The sequence below is a fragment of the Brachycentrus maculatus genome, unplaced genomic scaffold, assembly GCF_059751285.1.
Source record: "Brachycentrus maculatus isolate JH-2025_06_01 unplaced genomic scaffold, ASM5975128v1 h1tg000348l, whole genome shotgun sequence".
In the NCBI taxonomy this organism is placed as follows: Eukaryota; Metazoa; Arthropoda; class Insecta; order Trichoptera; family Brachycentridae; genus Brachycentrus; species Brachycentrus maculatus.
The window spans coordinates 881-22,711 of record NW_028281097.1 but is presented as its reverse complement, the minus strand read 5'-3'; the positions used below and the strand labels follow the sequence as shown (position 1 = coordinate 22,711).

Here is a 21,831-nt window from a genome sequence, read left to right as displayed (position 1 = left end):
TCGCTTGGTTTACAATATGTTCAGGTTCTCTGCGTCATATGTGCATATACTATCTCAATTGCCTTTTCTCTACCTTACTATTGATCTCAGTTACACCCAGGCTTCTACGAATGCGTGAACTCTTTATGGTGGTATGGCTAGATAAATAAGATATTTGCCTATTGTACCTCCATTTGAATTTTCGATATTCGCGTGTCTCAATACCCGCTAAGAATGAAACATACACTTTTGAAAGCAGTGAATAAATAATTAGAGGTCACGTTTTATTTTTAAAATAACGTTTACGCATGTAAAATGCCCGTCAATAAAAGTTGGTCATTCTGATTTGTCAACATATCCACAGGTGGTTAGGAAAATGGGCTCATACTATGACTTATCCACGTGGATATATATCCGGAATCGCAGTCCTGATGAAGCGCTTTTGGTAGTCATGCACGAAGTTATAATACAAGACTCGTTAATTTGGTAAAAATAAAATAAAATTAAAAACAAAACAAAAAAAACAATAAATAATAGATTAGAGAATGAACCATAGTTCACGAAACACATAAATTCATGCACCAGTTAAAAATATATACTATACAATTAGCAAAAACAGTTTAATATTTATGATAATTTTTAATGTTTCAAAACTAATTTGAAATAAATTTGGAAAACCAGTATATTGAATATTACGGCCGCTGGTTCCGCAATTTGCATTAAATTAAATTACATAATATACCTCAATCAATTATGAATGAAATAGTACTTCATGGTTTATTGGAAGTATGTTTATTTTCCATGTATAATTTAAACTAGAATATGTTTTCAAATAAAACACAATAGAAACTACGTAAAAATTCATTAGACCGTTAGACTAAAGTAGCGAAATTGAGAAAAGATAAGTGTAAAAAATAATTTTGATTTTCGAAACGCATTTTAGTTTTGAGGTTTGTAGTTTAAACGGAGTAATTTTATAGACAAGCTAATGCTAATTAATTACTTTAAATTAACTATAATTTTGTAACTGTAGTATTTAACAACGCCATCATGATCTGAACAGCTTGATAGTTTTATATAATTATAGTATGTATTATCCAACGCAGGATATAGAGTGATTATGTAAATATTAATAATTTATTAAAATGCTATTGGCGTAAATGACAAAATGTTGATAATTTAGGTGAAGGAAAAAAAATTAAAAATTTAATAAATATATTCATTATTTAAAAATCGCATAAATAATGATATTTTTATCGACGCTCAAAAATGTTTAGTTGTAAAATGAAAAAAATAATTGAAATCATGGTTTTGTTTAGATTAAATAAAGTAAGATCATAAAAACAACGTTCATTCCAACTTAATCACGTCAAGATTTGAATTTTACTTACATTTATTTTTTAAATAGATGATTTACAATTGAAAATAAACAGTAAAAATTAATAAAGATTCGTATCAAGAAACATGTTGCTATCAAAGAAATATCTCGATTACACAGATCGAAAGAGAAAAAGTGAATATGATGGTATTTAAAACTCATTTTCGGATTTTTGTCCTTGACAGCATTTCAAATTTGCACCGGAGATATGTAAGTACGAAAATTATTAGGTTATGAAAAAAAAACATAAAAAAATAATTACCAGTAATTTAAACAAAACAACAATATTGCCATTTAAAGCCGACGACCACGGTGGTAAAATGTTGCGTATTGAATGTGACTATCTATGAATATATATATTTTTTTTTATTTATTTATTTATTTTCATAATACATAGATACATTCAATATACATATTCATTTCATATACACATTTATTATACGTATTACGGCTCTTTAGGCATGGCCTGTGTTGAGCCGAATACTAACATGGTAATACAAAGTTTATATATTTTTTTTTTAAATTTTTAATATACATATATTTTTTTTAATGATTAGATTATAAACATAACATACAGGAGATACAAAAATTATTTATGTTTTAAGGTTTTTCAGTGTGATAATTACACCTGGACTTTAATTAATTCACTTTCCACCTTGTCCCTTCCAATGTTAAGTAACCATCGACGGACACTGTTCTTAAAGACCTGATCAACCGAAATGAGAATTTATATCACAAGCCAGAACTCCTCGGACCTTTGAACAATAAATAAACACAACACACCAAAGTGTTGCCATAGTAATTATTACAAAACAGAGATAATCGGTACTTTAATGACCTAAGACAATCGCACCGTGAAACGAAAAAAATGTATTTCGTATTCCGAGGCGATGACGAAATAAATATTCAATAAATATTACCTAATGCGAAGTAGGAATGAAAATAATAAATAACACACACACAAGACGCAGTCGTGACTCGGCAGACGTGGGATATTGGGGTCGAAGGTGATAAGTGAATTAATAATATGATATATTATAATTCGCCGAATTTCGGCACGCAAGCATAATCCCCCTTTCTCAGGCCCGTTTGACTTTTTAATTATTTGAGAATGCCTCTACTTCAATGGGACTCCTAAAGGCCAGTAATCAATAGTCCGAGACTTAATTTTCTTTAAACTCAGGTAACATTAAACGTAATTGAATTGTTTTCTTAAACCAACGTTTTTTTTATTGAAATAAATACACATATGGTTTTTCTTACATATCTGGTTTCGAAAAGAAAAGATTTATTGAAATAATATAATAATAATAAAACCCTTATCCGCACCCCAATGGTGCATAGGGCACTGCGTCATATAAATGCAGTGTTATCTTGATCGTTTACACATGAAGGAAAGGTGATCAGCCCTCCGCTTCAGGTACCAGTCCAGGATAATATTGAATAAATATGACAGTGAAAAAATCACTTCTATTTATTTTACCCCCCTTGGGAATCGAACCCGGGACCTCCAGAACGGTAGCCGAGCGTGCTGACCATTACACTACGGAGGCGGACAAATGTAAAGTATTGAAATGTATTGAAATGTAAAGTTAAAAAATAATTTGAAAAAATCTACTTATACTAAATAAAAATGAGAAGAAAAAAAAACGAAAAGGGTATTTATTCACACCAACAGCGTTAATGCTGAACTTAAAATTGAATGAAAAAAGTAATCATGAATGATTTTTTTTTAAATAAATATATAGGGCAAAGATTGGTTGGTAGAGAATAAAATACTTTTAAGTATTGCGTAAACCTAGAAGATTATATGTACAGAGGTAGGATTCGATTATTTCTATTCTAAAAAATGGCACATTCCAATATACTAGTATAAACTAAAAATTATATATGCGCGAAGCACGTCTAACCCATAGCGCGGCCGGTTGCGGTCTGAGTTTGAACGTTTGAGATCTCGACCTTAACTCCCTCGAAATAATAGGCGCAAACGACCAATGTGTATTAATGAGAAATCCAGACTTGGTATCAAAGATTCAAATTGCACAGTCAACGCGGTGTAATTTGATCATTAATACCAAGATGCGAATAAACTAATATTTCAGAGATGCAATCAACACGCTCACCTTTCACGTGATCCGGTGGAAATATAGGTGAATAAATAGGAATACAAATAAATACCAGTCGAAGAGGCGTTTTGTGGTGCGGCCACTGGAGCGAATAGGAGAAAGGTATTGATTTGTTGGCCTACTTTATTTTGTATTTTGTCTACTCATATCTAATCATGCGTCTCCGTAGGTGTGGACTGAGAGGATAATTCCAACACATGTCATGTATTATTTTATGAAAATATACAAAGGTAAAAAAAATAATGTTTACATTTAATTTTATAAAGTAAATTGGCGCGATTCTAAAAGGTTTCCGCTGACAGTATAATTTTAGTACCTCTGTATCAAAAATTGATTAAGATAATTTGTATTTTAAATCGATTTCTCTTGTATTCTACCCTCATCAGCATAAAATAAAATATTTCTCTAAAACAGACACTAAAATGAAAGGCGACTTTCTAACTGTTTCTCTTTCCCGTTTTTTAAGTATTTAACGTAAATTTCATACTTTATGTTTTCTTTGGGAAAAGACTTAGTATTGTTTATGGTCTAACTAAAAAAACTGTGTACAGTGATTAGTTTTTCTACGCATTTTTTTTAAATAATACTTTTAAATCATAAACTCGTGTTTCATAACGGACAGGTGGTATATTTCAATGCAAAGTTAACTCGTTAAATATTTTAGGTACATAGTGAAAATTAAGAAAACTTTACTTGTGATTTTAAACGACTATGCCATTTTAAAACAAGTTATTGATCGTTACTGTCAGAAAGTGAAATATAAAATAAAATATAAATATACATAGTTAACTAATTGTCTTTCCATTGGCATAATACCACCCCTGTTTTATTCGACGCCAAATATTATTAATATCACAAAGGTAATTTGTAATTATCTTAACCTTGTTTAAAAAAAAGTAATGTGACCAAAAATGGCACGGAATTCAAATAAAATAATTATCTCTTGGTGTCTAAAATGGGAAACATAATTATTTCTCCGTAATGCGAAATGACATATTGTCATTACATAAAAAGAAAAACCTTCATTTTTAATTAAAATCAAAAGTGTTCAGTATAATTCAACCACGTAACACATACAAATATTCGATTACACCATTAAACATAATTTTTTTGTATTTTTTTATGTATTGTAATAAAATTTCACGTTTGCATATCATTAAAAATATATACGGAACAATTTTGATCAGAACCCACCGTCATTTAAAATATAATTATACAAAATGATCTACTTGTTTACTGAGATTGGTTTCTGATTGCGAAAACTGCAATAATAATAATAATAATAAAGTTTAAAAAATATTTCACAGTTATAATGTTATTGTTATGTATGCAACACAATAAATTTCCCCTTTCGCTATTGCAATATACTAAACCAAATATATCATGATTTTGAACCAAATTATTCTAATTTCTTTATTGCATTGCAAAGATTGTTTATGAGCTTTGAATTTTTAACAAAATCTAAATGGCTAGTGATGGAATCTGACTGAAATTCAAATAAAAGTTAAAATAATGATTATTTTTCTGATGAATTTTACACGATTCGTAAGAATCGATCTCGTTATCGTAAAAATGTCGCGGAAGACTGGTTTGAAGTGAAATCGTATTGAAAAATAAATTGCCTGCGTTCGCCTTTGGCATAAAAGTAGACAATAAGAGAAATACATCGAATGAATAAAGTCATTTCAGAAAGGTGGAAACTATTTTCTATCATTGTGTAGAAGGTAGTGTCATTTGAATAACATGTAAATTGTACGATAAGCATTTCCTGCAAAAATAAAACAAATCAAACAGCGTTTCAATAGAATCGATTACTATTCTGTTATAAACCAAATTCTTAACGCAATACAAATACAGAGAGATGCCTTGCGATAAAATTATATATTTTCACAAGAATACCCGAGAATGAAGGCGTTCCTGAAAATTTTGTAAAAATACATGGATACATGGCAACAAAATAGTCAAATTTAAAATGCATGTACCTAGTAACTACCGAACGAAATAATATCAAACAAATTGAATTGATTCGGCAGTCACATTGTGGTAATATCTATCGATTTTTAATTGAAGTTTTACTTGGTAAATACCTCTATTTCTTAAAATCTAAAGTTACACGTGTTTCAATGCATTCCACATCATTTTCCAATACCATATTATACCTTTGATACGGTGTTTGAAAATATGCGGAATGCATAGTCATATAAATTGCTTAAAACTTACTTTTGGACAGGTCATTTTTTTATCTTTTCTAATAATAAAAGCATATTATGTTATATAGCCCAATATGATAAAACATGTGATAAAAAACGTAGCATTTAGATACTATGTAGGTACAATCGGAGGTTATATAATTAAGTCTGAGAGAGAACCTAGACAATCTCAGAGTGAGTGTGACACACACACATGCAATCAACATGTTGGTATTGAATATGGAAGTAGATTGTTCCTCGAAAATTTAAAATTTAGCAAAATACCCCGGATAATATTACTGATATTATTGATAGCTTTGGCAGAAAGATATGATAAATATAATTTTTATGTGTCTTTTATGTTGGTTCGTTTCATAATAAACAGAAAACTGCAAATAATCGCTTTTAGGGACCGCCCGCACTTGGAATTTTACTTACGCGTATTAAGCAATAAGGCTGGAACCATAAACGCTGCGATGTTTACCCTAGTATAAATGTATGTCATTATTACAGTTCGTCTCGCTGCATCGCGAATGCAGTCGCACAGAATACAATGGATCCAAGACTAGTGAAATGTGACACTGAAAATTGACTCGCCGATTAGGGCGTGGGAGATATGGGTATATCGCACTTAAATCTCTGCGGCGTGGGCCCTAACGATCTCAAATTGGACGCCGTATCATTCATATAACATTTTGCGGGATAATAAACAGAACCTCATTATGTTTAATGGAGAACATCGGAAACAATCCAGCCGTTGATCCAGAAATAAAAAATAATTCTATACATAAAAAAAAGATTTACTGGTTCTTAAAATAATTGATCTGTATAATTTGCTTGTCAACAAGTAGGAAGATAATGATTTAGGAGTACGAAAGAAGACGTGTCAACGAACGTTTTATTATTTAATATATGGACAGGCGTCGCGGCGTAGTTGGGTAGACGCTCGACTGCGACAACTGGCGTCACTGGTTCGATTCCCGCCAATTGCGACATAAATTCAAGAAAGATTAATTTTCAATTGTTCTGGATGTTTGTGATGTTTTTTTTTACATTTGCCTTCCCTATCCTTACTATTCTACCTGCAGACGGACCTCTTAAAGTAGGGGCTTTGCGGTTTTTTTTTTTAAATATTCTAAACATTATACTAAGAAAAAACATTTATTTAAATACTACAATGATTAAAGAAAACACTTGTTTTTTACCACTTGAGTTTTATTATAGACTACATGTTTCACAAGTTAAACTTCCATCTACATACTTTTTAAAATCATATTATTTTTTGATATCTCAACATGGATGAAGAAGAATATGGAAGTCTGGACAGACTGATCTATGTTGAGATGTCAAAAAAATAATATCATAAATAATTCCTTTCATTGGAGATAATCCAGATTTGTGAAGTATTTGGAAACACTCAAAATGTTGTTAACTTTTTGAAATGCTCAATACGTTTGTATTTTCACATGTGGATGGGAACATCTGCATTTCACGAAACTAGTTGTACAGAATATGTGTATATTGGCGTACTTTACATTAATAAACTTAAAAGTGGTCTTTAACTAGTATTTTAATTGAATACATAAATCATCACGATACAATAAAACAAAGGATAAAACAAAACCAAATTTATTTACACAATTAAAACAACAATCAACTCCTAGCATTCCCGAATGACCATAGAACATTTAATTATATTTTTTAACGCTTGTACAATAATAAAAAAGATACTGGAAGTCACTGAACCTTGGTGTTTTTTGTTAGTTTATCTATTTCTTACACAATGAACGTAAGAATAGCTATAATTTAGTATACTAACTCTAATTAAACGAGACAAAAATAATCCTTAGAAAAAAACGGAGAAGATAAGACGGACATAATGAAATAAACGAATTCACTGGGTAATTTAGAAAAAAGGAAATTGATTACCTCTGTCACCTTGATAGAGAATAGCTCTCAGTGTTGATAATTGAGTTAGTTTTTTCAGCATTAGTTCAAAACAAATACATAGCCAACGCTAATAAAAAAAACATGGCAGTAAATTCTTATCCTACGCAGGTGAACTACGTGACCAAACTGGAATTATAAGACGCGTCGAAAGAGCGTACTTATGTACCTTACAACGAATTAAACGAGTGTCGAATTAAATGATTTCGAATTAACGCAAAAATAAGCCGATTATGTTATCGGACATGTAAAAAATAACCGAAATTATTTAAAAGATTCGATAGTTCTTCTGACATCCATTTTGTGTGGTTTATTCAAACGAATTAATATCGGTATTAACATTGTGACTAATATGCAGGTGTTAACGTGTTAACAAGAGTCCACGAATTTATATCAAGGTATTATCTTTTACCTTTTTGTCACGAACGTATTTATCATATTTATATGGTTGAATCATGTGTGATAATTGATTAGTTTCTTAAAAATACCAAGTAATTATTTTTCATACAACGAATAAATACTGTTAATGTTCTTAATCGTCATAGTAAATTTATATCATCACTTCAACTAAATTCTAATCCAAAAAGTTGGAAGTTCTCATGTCGGTTTTATGACTAATTAGCATTTTTTACCGAGCTATTTGCAAACAAAGTAATCAACCATTATGTCGCTACCCGCAGGGGTAGGCAGAGAGAACAGAACGCCACACCACTATTTTCTCATGCACACCGCCGATTATTCCGATTCAAGATCTTTTTCGAAATTATTTGACATGACTACTTTTTTGGAACTCTTTTTTCTAAATAGGAAATAAAATTAAGATACATATTTAATGGGTGTGTTTAATTTAAAACGTATATTTTTATTAACTTGATTTTTTTTAAAACAATCTTGGCTACCTTATTTTTCAATAATAAACATGACAATAATATTTTATTATGGTGGATTATTCTGACAAATTTTTATGGATTTGGTTTTTTGTATGTTGAAGATAGTACACAAAGTTTGCCCTTTATCCTAAATCACCCCCCAAGCGACTTCGATCGCCCCCCAAGCGACTTCAATCGCCCGCAGGGCGATATCGACCACGTAGAAAATCACTCCACCAAACCGACATTCTAAGGGAAATATTCGTACTAAATAATGTATCCGGATTTATCATTACGATAACTTTTCACGGCTATCATAAACAAAAGGTCCGCTACGGAACTAGACCTACCTTTCGGCTCCGGGGTAGGCAGGGGCGGAGTGGGCGGGGGCGGCAGGGCTACCAGGGGGCCGGGGGCGGGGGCCTCCGCCGGGGGCGGCCGGGGGGGCGCCGCCCAGCCGCCCGCGTGACAGCTGTTGTGCCGGGGACGAGACAGGTTGCCGGCGCCGTCTGGACAATTGAACACATTTTTCATTCAATTATAGACTAATCGAAACGTTCGTAAAATCATTGGAGTATTTTTTTAATGATATATTCGCGCAATCGTACGAATATGACCGCTCCCGTCGGATTGAAAGAAATAAAAATCCGTTAAAGGTCATTAATTTTAATAATTGAGAATATTTAGATCCTTGTTAAGATAGAAATTTTAATTAGAAATGAACTACTTTTAAAATTACCATTTCAATTAATTTTTTGACATCTCAACATAGATGAAGAAAAATATGGAAGTCTAAGTATTTACAAGGTTTTTGACCGTCGTATGTATTGAGATATAAAAAAAACGTAAAAATAAGTCCAGTGGAAATTGAAAAATGTACTTTTTTCATAGTATAAAATAAGGATCCATTTTTTATTGTTCCATTATGAGCGTAAAAAGATAAATTCATCAAAAATCTCAAGTGTATATGAAGATTTAAAAAAATGAAATTAAAATTTGCTTGATTAATTTGACGTATAAAATAATTGATAACAATGTTATCAGTGCCCAAAGACTTCAATAAGAGAGGAATTATTAAGAATCTATAAGATTCCTCTCTTATTGAAACCCTTGGCCTCTGATAACTTTTAAAATTATTAAATTAATCAAAATATAAATATTTAATTTTTGAAATCTTCGTAACTTTTGATTTGAAAATGATTTTATAATATTAATTTTAGTTATTTGTCACAGATAAGAGATAAATCAATGAACTGGCCATATCGAAATTGAGTCTGCAAATACAGAGACCAATGCAGTAGACTTGTTAGACTCGAACTGTCGGGATTGAGAGGAGTCAGTATTTTATCATAATATTTGCATACAAAATGGTCTAATTGATGACTTACTTCTGATGGTGGCGCCGTTCTGCAGTAAACTGCCAGCTTGTCCCCCCGGGAAGGTGGCGTTTCGCTTGTGGCGGCCCTGGAACAAGCACAATACCGGACGTCAGTACACCACTGGTGCGATTCTTAAAAGCCTTCCATTTCTTTCAGAAATATATAATAAATAATACTCAAGACGTGTTAAAAAAGCTCTAATACTATCCTCAAATAAAAATCGAGCATTTCTCTGACATATTTGTAAGATGCAAGACGCAAAACCCACGTACAAAAATCAAACGGATTTTAATATGAAATATTTTTAACAACAGAGACTTAACTGACAATTCAACGAGGATCTTCGTAGGTTTTTTTTATTTATTTTTATTCTTTTAATAATATTTATTTGTTGCCGTGGAAAATTCTTCTTACCCATTTTGTACAAGGATTAAAAGCATATTTAGTTTACATTTGTACATAAAAATGATAGTGAACGTGAACAGTAAATAATAAATTAATAAGATTGATCCCTAAAAACAATACAATAGATACAATGGATTCAATAATCAATCAAGATTTGTCACAAAGTTCATTTATTTGTCTTATCCGTCTTGTCATACTATACTTAAAAAAAAGTGGAATCACGTTATAGAAAATCTCAGATGTGTAATGGTTGACATATAAAATTTTACATAAAAAGCACGACTAAAATCGATATGCAGGAGTAATTTTCCTGTTATTAATATTAACCTATGTCAATTCTCTTTTCTCTCTCGCGATTTTCCCCAAAACTTCACTCCAAGTACAATTTTTACTGAAGATATTTGATAGAACGTAATTCAATCTAACTGATTTGCCATTGCGAATTGCAGAGAACCAACTGTGATTGAAACAGCGTCAGCAGCCATCTTCCTGTTTGAAGTAGAGGTATGGAGTCAAATTATACATCTGTATTAACGGGTAAGATAGTGAATAGCTCCCTACATTTTCTACTATCCAGCTTACACCCGGAGCAGTAGTCTGACAATATAACACGTATCACGTTACACACGTCTCGTATATCATGTTACCACCGATGTGATTATTTATTGCACATTTTATTAGCACACGGATCCTAACTCAAAATAATCGTAAATATTGTAACTGTGAATATTTAATACGCGATCTAACAAAGTAGAGTCGTTAAATCAGTGAGGGGCGAAATTGATGTAAATATATATTGTGCCGACACTGTGCAAAATCAATTATAATCAATGAATATCTTTCACAAAAAAAACATGAAAAAAGTAAATATATTTATATATATATATATATATATATATATATATATATATATATATATATATATATATATATATATATATATATATATATATATATATATATATATATATATATATATATATATATATATATATATATATATATATATATATATATATAAATGTATATTTATATATATATCAGTGGCGTGCCTAGGGTTTACCAGTAAGGCAAGCCCATTATTTTTCACATTCGTGAATACATTATGTACCTATAATTTCTTCACCTCGTATCATTCCCAGTATAGTAAGCACCCAGAAAGTATTATAAATATAAACAATGTATTGTAATCATTATAAAAATATGCATACATGTAACTTTTGTAAGGTATAGCCATCACCTTTCAATAAAGAAAATGTTCACTGTAACAAAATATCTTCCTCAGATATCAATCATCACCATATAATGGCATGCATAGTGTTTAATAATCATGTAAGCGCGCGATAATTTAAAAATAGTCATTCATTAATTATGTATTTTTAATCATTTGGTCTAGATTTAGTCATTTTTATTTGAAGTTACGCAAGCCGGGCTTTTGGGCTTCTAGGGAAGTACCGCCACTGATATATATATATATATATATATATATATATATATATATATATATATATATATATATATATATATATATATATTATTACATGCACAAATTACATATATAATATTCCCGATGAGTAATTTCCATGTCTCATAACATGCAGTGGCGTGCATAGAGTTTTTAATCAGGGTAGGCAGTAGGGTTGGGTAAACATAAGGCATAGTCGTAGGCACTGGTTGTGTTTCTATGTGGAGCGCGAGTAAACCAGGGTAGGCAAAATTTTTCTAGCTTTATAAAATGCACGCCTCTGTATATGTGTATATAATACATAGAACATATACACATCATAGGACATTTACTTTAAATCGTCAAGAGTTGAAATGAAACAACATAGTTACATCTGCTATTTACAGGTTTCAAATGAGAGCCAAATTGTAATGAGTACTAACATCTAGTCAATTTCACATAGCCACATTTCGTAGTCGTACAGGAGAAAGTGACCAACTAACAAAACGTAAAGTGTTCAGGGGGGGCATTTAAGTCACTTTTGCTTGGCAAGAAAATAAACATGAATGCAGTTAGTAATTTTTAACAAGTCGATACATTATACTTTCAAGTTTAAAATCGCTTTGGGATTTTTTCAGGGCAATATTAAGCTAGTAAGACATCAAATAGTCAATAATTACGTTTTTGTAAAAAATGCACTTGGTCACTTTCTCCTGTATGACTACTATATAATCACCATAATATCCTGGAAATTACAGCAGAAATTACGCTGCATCAACGATGTCCATCATTAAACTATGCATAAAAATATTGAGTACCAAAACGGAATAATTACACGAAATAAAAAAAAATCCTCAATTTCCGAAACCATTGCAAGGCGACACAATGAAAAGCCGCGAGTCTGTGACGAAAAATTCAAACAAAAGGCTAAACGCGTCGCGTTCCGCCGCTACATTGTTTACGAGGTACTCAGTACACCCTGTACTGGACCCTGACGGTTGCTGTAAGGTGATCCGCGAAGGTCGAATTTATTGTGACTCTGTAACCTTATGCAAATGACATGTTTAGATAATAATAAGGCTCGTATTATTTTTTGACATAGCAACATAGATCAAGACGAATATGGAAGTCTGGGCATTTACGGGGCTAGCGACCGCTATAGACTGACGGTCGTAAGCCTAGTAAATGCACAGACTTCCATATTCTTTTTCATCTATGTTGAGATGTCAAAAAATAATACGGAAAAATAACTCCTATAATTGGACATAATCCAGATTCATGAAAAAGTATTTGCATACACTAAAAATGTTACAAATAAATTATCTGGTCAAATCATAAGCTTAAATAATAAAATGAAAAAGATATTTCCTGGCTTTTTCTAATGTATGTGATTATAATCCAGGATTCGGACCTCACATATAAATAAAAGAGTTTCTGTTCAAAAAAAAGCTTCGTCATCTCACCAATTGATGTCTCTAGTGAAAAATAGTGATTCAATTACAGTGTTTCGAAATTCTTTATATATATATATATATATATATATATATATATATATATATATATATATATATATATATATATATATATATATATATATATATATATATATATATATATATATACATATATATATATACATATATATATATATATATATATATATATATATATATATATATATATATATATATATACATATATATATTTATATATATATATATATATATTTATATATATATATATATATATATATATATGTATATATATATATATATATATATATATATATACATACATATATATATATATAGCTTCCAAGAATTTGAGTAGTGTGGTTGTCAATCATGGGTAGGATTGGTGAATGTTACACGTGTGTATGTTAAAAATAATATAAATAACTTAGTTAAAAAAAACTAGCAAAAATTAGTTGTGGATGCAATTAGAGTAGAATCGAGCTCTGCGATAATGCACTTTACTTAGTCATCAGTCGTTAGTGATCCGTTCAAAGGTAATTGAAACTATCAATGCATCCAAAGTACAATATATTTTCCCAGACTTCCATATTCTTCTTCGTCTATGTTAAGATGTCAAAAAAATAATGCACATTTTGTTGCCAAGAAAAAAGATTAACCCTAATTTTCTTCTAGAGTTAGAGATGTATTTAGATTGGAATCTATTGTTGCTAATGCGTTGCAATGATACTCGTATTAAATCCGCCCATTCAGCGGGTGTGGCGAAATCAATTTCGTACCACGTTGAGCTAGATACGATATGCAAAGCCCGATTATCAGTTGCAAAAAAATGAGCAATGCATTGTATTTCTGCTCCTAATGATCGTTTCAAATCATGCAAACAGAACTTACATCTCCCAGGCCGATAGTACGAGGTACATTGTTTCAGCGTGTTGGTTAAGGCCCAGTATTCGTTAAGTCGCAATTTAATTTTCTCTAAATCCAGGTAACATTTTACGCAATTGATGTTTTTCTTAAAATACCATTTTCGCATTGAAAAAATAAGTGTTGTTTCGGAATATTTATATGGTTTTGAAAAGACAAGAGTTATTGAGAGGTAAGGAATTTAAAAAACTCATAAATCATTAAAAAAAAAATATATATATATATATACATATATATATATATATATACATTTTTTCAAAAATCGGGTGTGAACAGAAATATGACCTCTCCGGTGGTCTCCGATGGAATGAATTCTGTGTTAGCGAATATCTTCTTAAAAAATTACTACTGCTGCAACTGCCATCCCGCCTGACATACACTCCTCGCTTCCTCCACATCCATACATCTAGTCATACACGCCCTCCGATTACGCAGACTTCTGATACCACCAGATTTTAGGTATTATCAAGGTATATTTATTCAATATTACCCTGGATTGGTACCTGAAGCGGAGGGCGGATAACCTTTCTTACACGTGCAAACGATCAAGGTAACACTGCGTTTATATGATGCAGTGCCCTATGCATCATTGGGGTGCAGATAAGGGTTTGAAAAAAAAAAAAAAAATATATATATATATATATATATATATATATATATATATATATATATATATATATATATATATATATATATATATATATATATATATATATATATATATATATATATATATATATATAAAGAGATTTTAGGTTCCGATTGATCTGATCATGCCAAGTATTTTTCTGCCGTCTTAGTTCTGTTCTCTCGCTCACATTCGCCACATGTGCTTTATTAGTCAATTTCTCGTTATCCATTCGCTCCACATGTTCGTACCACCTTAAGGAACTCAGGATGGCTAAAACATTAAAGTAATAATTTGATGTAAGTCTTCTTTGTCCAATCCAGAAATATATTTTCCGGGAAGAGAAATTGAATAAAAGATGCAAATAAGAAACAAAAGTAAACAGATCCAAACAAGATCAAAGTAAAAACCGTGATAAAATCTGCTGTAGTAAAACAAATTAGAAATATAGAGCTGAAATAAGCAGTCCACGAGAGATGAACCCTTTTATATAGTAAGAGATAATAGGCCCAACAAAAGGAGGCTGAAAGTCCATTGAAAGCATTCGAATAGCGATGTATATATGAGATTTCATGTATTACGAAGTGAATAGTGAATGACGACGCACGAATGAAATAAGCACTATTGATAAGATAAAGAAAGACGTCCTAGAAGGTTTGGGCATATAGAGCGAATGTTTGACGATAGAACAAAAAGACTGCTCTATACACTGCTCCTTTAGCTATATACGATAAGCTAAAGGAATGAAAATGTAGTTGAAAAAGAAGAGTATGCAAAGAGAGAGTGCTACGATATACGATATTTTAATCCTACTTCTTTAGAGAAACTAAGGAAAGTTTATGTTGTTTCAATTGTTAATTAACTGATTAAGTTATGTCAAAAATATATTTTTTAAACTTTATAAAATTAAACAACTTTGTTTTAACCACTTTTATTATTAGTACACTTTAACAAACCGGTTTCGACAAGAACCTTGTCATCATCAGGGTTTATTAAATTCTAAAACATTAAAATACTCATAGTCAATTACATTCCCTTACCAAAAACTTCCACACTCTGTACACCATATGAAAATATAATTTAAAAAATATGATTTAAAAATATAATTTAAAAACTCCTAAATGTTATTTTTATTGTGCATTACGTAGCAACTCCAAATAACAACCTTTTTTGTTTTCAAGTGAGAATTGAATTCATTATTTGCCTGGCTTATTATGTACAAGGTTTTTGGATAATTTAGTTTATGGATTTTTGTTTCTTCTAGCTAATTCAATATGTTTTATTTGAATCTGTGTTAGGAACAGGAGGGACAATCTAGTTTGGGCCAATCAGGAACATCTCAGCATTTGCTCATTGCTGGGAGGAAACCACGTTGCACTCCTCAGGAGAAGGCGGACTGTTGACTGTCATCAGCAGACCTTGCGTTCCTGTATAAGAGGGTTCGGCATTTTGTGTCCTAGCTTGGTTTATGTTACCAATGTCCTTCACTATTTTTATCGTGTATGATACCACCTCTCGTAATAGTTCCTTATGAACTATCACGGATCCGATGTTGTCAGCAATAACTGTCGACACATATTGACATCTTAATAATGATGAAGAAGAATATGGAAGTCCGGTTATTTACAGGGGTTACAACCTGCCTGGGCTGGTTTGATTGATAACTTTATACACGTGTAACATTGACCATCCTACCCGTATTTGATAACCACGCTACTTAAATTTTTGGAACTCGTATATATATGCTATAATTGATATGATAATTTAAATGTGAGTTTGACAGCATCTATGGTTGAGATGAGTAAGCTGTTTTTTAGCAGAGACCCTTATTAAAATGTAAGATTCTTCTCAAATTATTTTACATACCGACAGATATTTTACATTTATTCATAGATTTTGCGTCGAATTTGTAGAACTCCATTTTAATTTATATAGTAAACATTTAAATCAAACAAAGATTTTTAGAGCCCAATTAATTGTATTTTATTGTTAAAAACATAAAAATAAATTTTGTGAGAAATAATTCGCCTTGTTGGCATTAGTTTTAAAATGCTACAAGGCGAAACGATTGCGACTTATTTTATTTTTATGTGACTTTAATAATAACATACAATTCAGTAGACTCTAAAAGTCATTGTTTTATTTTAATATTTATTATATAAATTAGATATTTTACACACTACACACAGACGCCTTAAAACATGATTTAAATTTTGTTACAATTTGCCCAATTGTTTTATTCACTATTGAATATAATAACAAATATCTGAAGCTTGAGATGCATTGAGATATTTTAAGTTTCAGTGATAAGACCGAGAAATAATAAAAGTCCAATTTTCGTTTGTCAAAAAACCCGGCTGATCTAGTCGCAAAATGTAATTTGTATACCTTATTTCTCGGATAGACGGTCAGGACATCGCTCCACCAGCGGGCCTCCTCGCGACATGCTCCCTTCACGAAGGTCACCCTGTCTGGGGACGTGATGGCCAGGCTGAAGGGGTGGCCCGTCACCTCGTCAGCATCGCGCACCTCCAGCACTAGGGTCATGTCCACGCAGGCCTGAGGAACTGTATCCGGCTGTAACAACACATAAAGGCTCCGGTTAATGGGATAATGACAATAGGGTTTTACCACAGTTCTACACATAAAACGATAAATTAACAACAACTATAACAATACGCGCCGAATGGATCGGCCACGTGCTAAGACAAGAGGGTTTCCTGCACCAAATAGTAGAGGGAACGATCGAGGGAATAAACGCCAAAGGACGCCCGCGCCACGAATATCTAAGCGACTTATACGAAGACACGGGCTGCTCGACGTAGGAGCTGAAGAGGACTTCCGAAAATAGGCGAGAATGGCTAAAGAGATGTCATCTGTTACTACAGACCAATCCGCAGGATTGAGACCAAAGAAGAAGATAACAATACAAAAAGCTCTGGTCAAAAACCATTGAGGATAATGACAGTACGATTCTAACAAAGTTCTGCGTATGTGAAATTACTTAAATAGATGTAATTAAACAACAACCTTACACCCTTTTCTCCCTGATAATGTCACTGGCGACATAATAACGACAAAACCTAGTCACTGGTCAGAAAAATAAATGTGGAAAAAGGTATATATAGTTGTTGTTTAGTTGTATGCAGTTCCAATAAGAAACACCAGTTCAAAACTAAAAAAATTAAATATGATTATAAATAAATGTTTCATATACTTTGAAGTAGTCGTTTGATTTATTCACCTACGTAGTATCGTGGTCAGCACCATACTAGAGGTCCCGGAGTAGATATGTATTTCTCACTCTAATATTGGTCCAATATTACCCAGGACTGGTATCGGAAGCGCAGGGACGATCACCTTTCTTTCATGTATTTAACGATGAAGATAACACTGCTTATTTGTGTAATACCGTATGCAAAATTACGAGGTGCGTATATGAGGTAGATGAAGTCAAGAGGTTTTTTTCATCACGTTAGGATATATGGGAATCAACGTTTATTGCGTCAAATTCGATTGCTTATGTTATTAATAGATAAAATCATGCTAATCTTTCCGTGAGATCTTAATTTAATTAGCTTTTTAGTTTACTATTTTTCTCGAAGCGATGACATTTTACTAATGAAGAAATTTACATGGGAATTAAGAAATTATCGAGCTAAAAAACCGTTTGGCAGGTGTAACGTGGGTCTTCAGGAAGATGCTTATGGTGTTATGTAGAAATAATTGTGGGAACTGAAAATGAGAAGCGATAAGATGATAGGGAGAATGACAATGACAGGAAACAGGTTCTGTTGTGGATACTGCGCCGAGTATCGCAGAGATCGGTTGATTATCTGCTCAGATACGAGCCTTCGCGTGGGGACTGGAGATTTACTGTTTATACTTGAAACGACCTCTGAGCCCGTCATTTGTCACTCACAATTACTTGTATAATAGTTTAACGTGGTGCTGATGAAAACTGCTGATGGTAAAACCTGAAGATCGCAAGCTTGCGAGCAATTAAAATCAGCAATTTTTCAAAAAAGTAGTAATTGCGATCAATGTAAAATTGTAAAACATAGTTGCAAATTTTGATTAAATGTTTTCGACGATCTGCGTAAGAATATAACATTAATGTTTATTAGTTTTAATAGACTACTTTTAATAGAAGATAACAACGACCAGTATTTTCCGAAACACTTTTTCCGATGTCTGTTTTCACAAAATCAAAAGCAAAATGTTATCCTTTAAATATGCTTCTCACCTTATTTTTTTCTATTTGCCTATTTACTGTACCTTTTACTACTTTATATTGTGTGTTACCTGTGTTTCCTTTTTTATTTTCAGTCTTGTTAATCTAAATCCCATGTCCCAAAATGAGAAATGAAAATTACTCATCGGGAATATTACATATTGTGTGTTACCCATTATGTATATTATATGTTTGAATAAATAACCAAAATGAAACTAACTGGCAAAAGAACGTGGGTAAGTATGTTATAGTATGTTCGTAAATTAAAAAAAAGGAACATTAAATAGTCACCATTTCATAGGTAGACACGAAGTTTTTTTCACATATGTTTCGGGATATATTATTATTTCAATAGAGTACAAACTAAGCACTAAAAACACGTGGATTTTGCGCTGTCGGGATGTTGATTGATATGTGATATGATTAATTTATCATCTCGTTTTAAAATGGGCGGCAAAATACACAGCTGTTTCATAACAGCTCAACGGTGACTCAAAATTAATTATGCAAAACTTTGTAACAGCTAAAAAAGCACGTCTATTGTTAGCATAACATAACATAATATAATATAATATTATGTGGATCAAGTTGCGTTCACACAGCTAATATTAAGTGCGAGGTCGCGGGTTCAATTATCCTCCGGCTGAACATAATAATGGAAAGAGAAAGCGATACCTAACAGGAATAATTATATGCAAACACACTATTATATTATCTTTTTACGTTACATCACCAAAACGTCTGTGATGAAGGTGTCATTAAATAAACTGCCTTTGGGAGAGAATGAATGATAAACACGATCATCCGAGAAGGGGTCATTATTTTGATTCGAAATGATTTAATTACTCGGGACATGCGAAAGGGCAATTTGTACATTGGTGTCAGTCTAAATTAATAAATTAACACGTGGAACAAATTTTACTAATTAAAAACAACGTGATCATTAAAATTACCTTGATGTGAATTCGCATCTCAAAAATAAACCAACTTTAATTTTTTTATTTGAATGATATTTTATACCATAATCCTTTCCTAAGTACTGGAAAATATTATAGACCTTGATCAAAATAATAAATTTTCAGCTTTCCAGTCTTTTTTCATAATGGACAAGCAATAAAAATATAAAACACTTGTATAAGACAACATTTATGAGATTACGAATGTTAACATAACTAGTTTCGAGAACATATGTATTTCTCAAAACTAAGTGTGTTTACATTAATAAACTCAAAAAGGTGGTGTTATACAAGTGTTTCATTTATTTGATATTAAAATCATCACGTTATTTCTCAAAGCTAATGCCCGATCAATAAATAATATGATAGGTAAACGTTTTATAAGTGAAATCGATAGGGTTTGATAAACACATATTTATTTTTATAAATTCGATTGCTTTGTGCATTATTAGATGTAGATGAGAAGAAATAAGATTAAACTAAATATTATTTGCCATTTTTTCAAAGCAAGGAATGAGATTCATCCTTTGGCAGGATACGGAAGAACATGCGATAGGCAACAATACTAAAAAAAAACATTTAAATGAAACTTTTAAGACACATTCCACGTTTTGTTAAGAGAAAACGAGCCATATTTCAAACAATAATATTACTGTACATAATTTATAATTACGTTGATGTTATATTCCATATATAGAAAGACAAATAAATTTAAATGGCAATAAATAAAAACAAAAAAATATATACCATCAATCACTTTGATTTACTTTTGTTTGCAAAAAATAGCGTGTCAAACGAATGTTGTTGTGACGGGATAATTATGTTCGAAATTGCATCACTTTCGAAACTAAATTGGCATTCCAGCTTATGTATGTAGCTGGGTGAAATACACATTGGTACGTGTATAGATAGCAGTGTAAAATGTATGTATGAAGAATGAGGACATATACAATTTACAGAGTTATGGTACGGATGGGCCGCGGTTAAGTTAGGTGATCGCATCAACATCAGTCATTGGTGGTACCGCCCAAACGTGATTGTAGAATGGTTACACGAGGGTTACATAAGGGCCACCGACGGGGAAGAAGCTCCTCATCGCAAAATCACGAACATAGAGTGACCATAAGATAAACCAGTAAATATTTTTATATGATACCAACTTAATTACCAAAATATTTTTTATTGTTCCGAGTGGATTCATTCAACCACTGACAAGTAAGATTACGATCGACATAGTTAATAGCAGACAGAATTCAACAAATACTCTTCTTCTTCTTCTTCTCGTGTCCACTATTGAAAAGAGACCTCCCTCTTGGACTTCCACAGTTGTCTGTTGGACGCGACTCTCTTCCAGTGCAGGTCTACCCCTTTTTTAATGTCATCGGACAATTTTGTCTCACACGCTTCTGCATCCTGGTCTAGGCCTACAGTCAAGCACCTTTTTCATCCATCTATCCTCAGAGGTACGTGCCACATGACCTGTCCAGTTCCACTTTGTTCAGCGACTTTAACAGATGAGGCTCAAAGAATCGCGAAACTACAAATACACCTTAGCAAAATTCTTGTTTATTTGAAATTTTACTTGGCACTGAATGCATCGAAACACGTGTCACAATAGATTTTAAGAACAAGTGGTATTCGCCAAGTAATTTTTAGTTTTAAAATGAATAGATAATACCACAAAGTGACTGAAATCAACCAATGAAACAATTGTTCGCCTTTGACCCGCACCAAAAAAAATGTTGCAAAATGGTGATCGATGGTGTATAGACTATGGAATTGGAATAAGTCATCTCAATATATTGTAAAAGGGTCAATTTATAATATATATAAAAGTTGAATTTATAATTCTTATTCTTATTTATTTTAGACGGTGGATATCGACCCCGCGACGGCAGTTT

At 31.8% G+C, this 21,831-nt stretch overlaps 1 protein-coding gene across 5 annotated transcripts in view; it reads right to left on the bottom strand.

Annotated features, from left to right (window-relative positions):
• The window catches only part of LOC148303793 (uncharacterized), a 61,582-nt gene extending 44,271 nt beyond the window's left edge, over positions 1 to 17,311 (bottom strand). For all 5 annotated transcript variants that reach the window (XM_088269375.1, XM_088269372.1, XM_088269376.1 and 2 more), the window contains exons 1-3: positions 17,129 to 17,311; positions 9,877 to 9,952; positions 8,839 to 8,997 (exon numbers count right to left, since the gene is read on the bottom strand). In XM_088269375.1, coding sequence (XP_088125501.1) covers positions 8,839 to 8,997; positions 9,877 to 9,952; positions 17,129 to 17,287 — 394 coding nt within the window. In that variant the 5' untranslated portion in view covers positions 17,288 to 17,311. The remainder of the gene's footprint in view (positions 1 to 8,838; positions 8,998 to 9,876; positions 9,953 to 17,128) is intronic.
• Between the last annotated feature and the right edge of the window lie 4,520 nt (positions 17,312 to 21,831).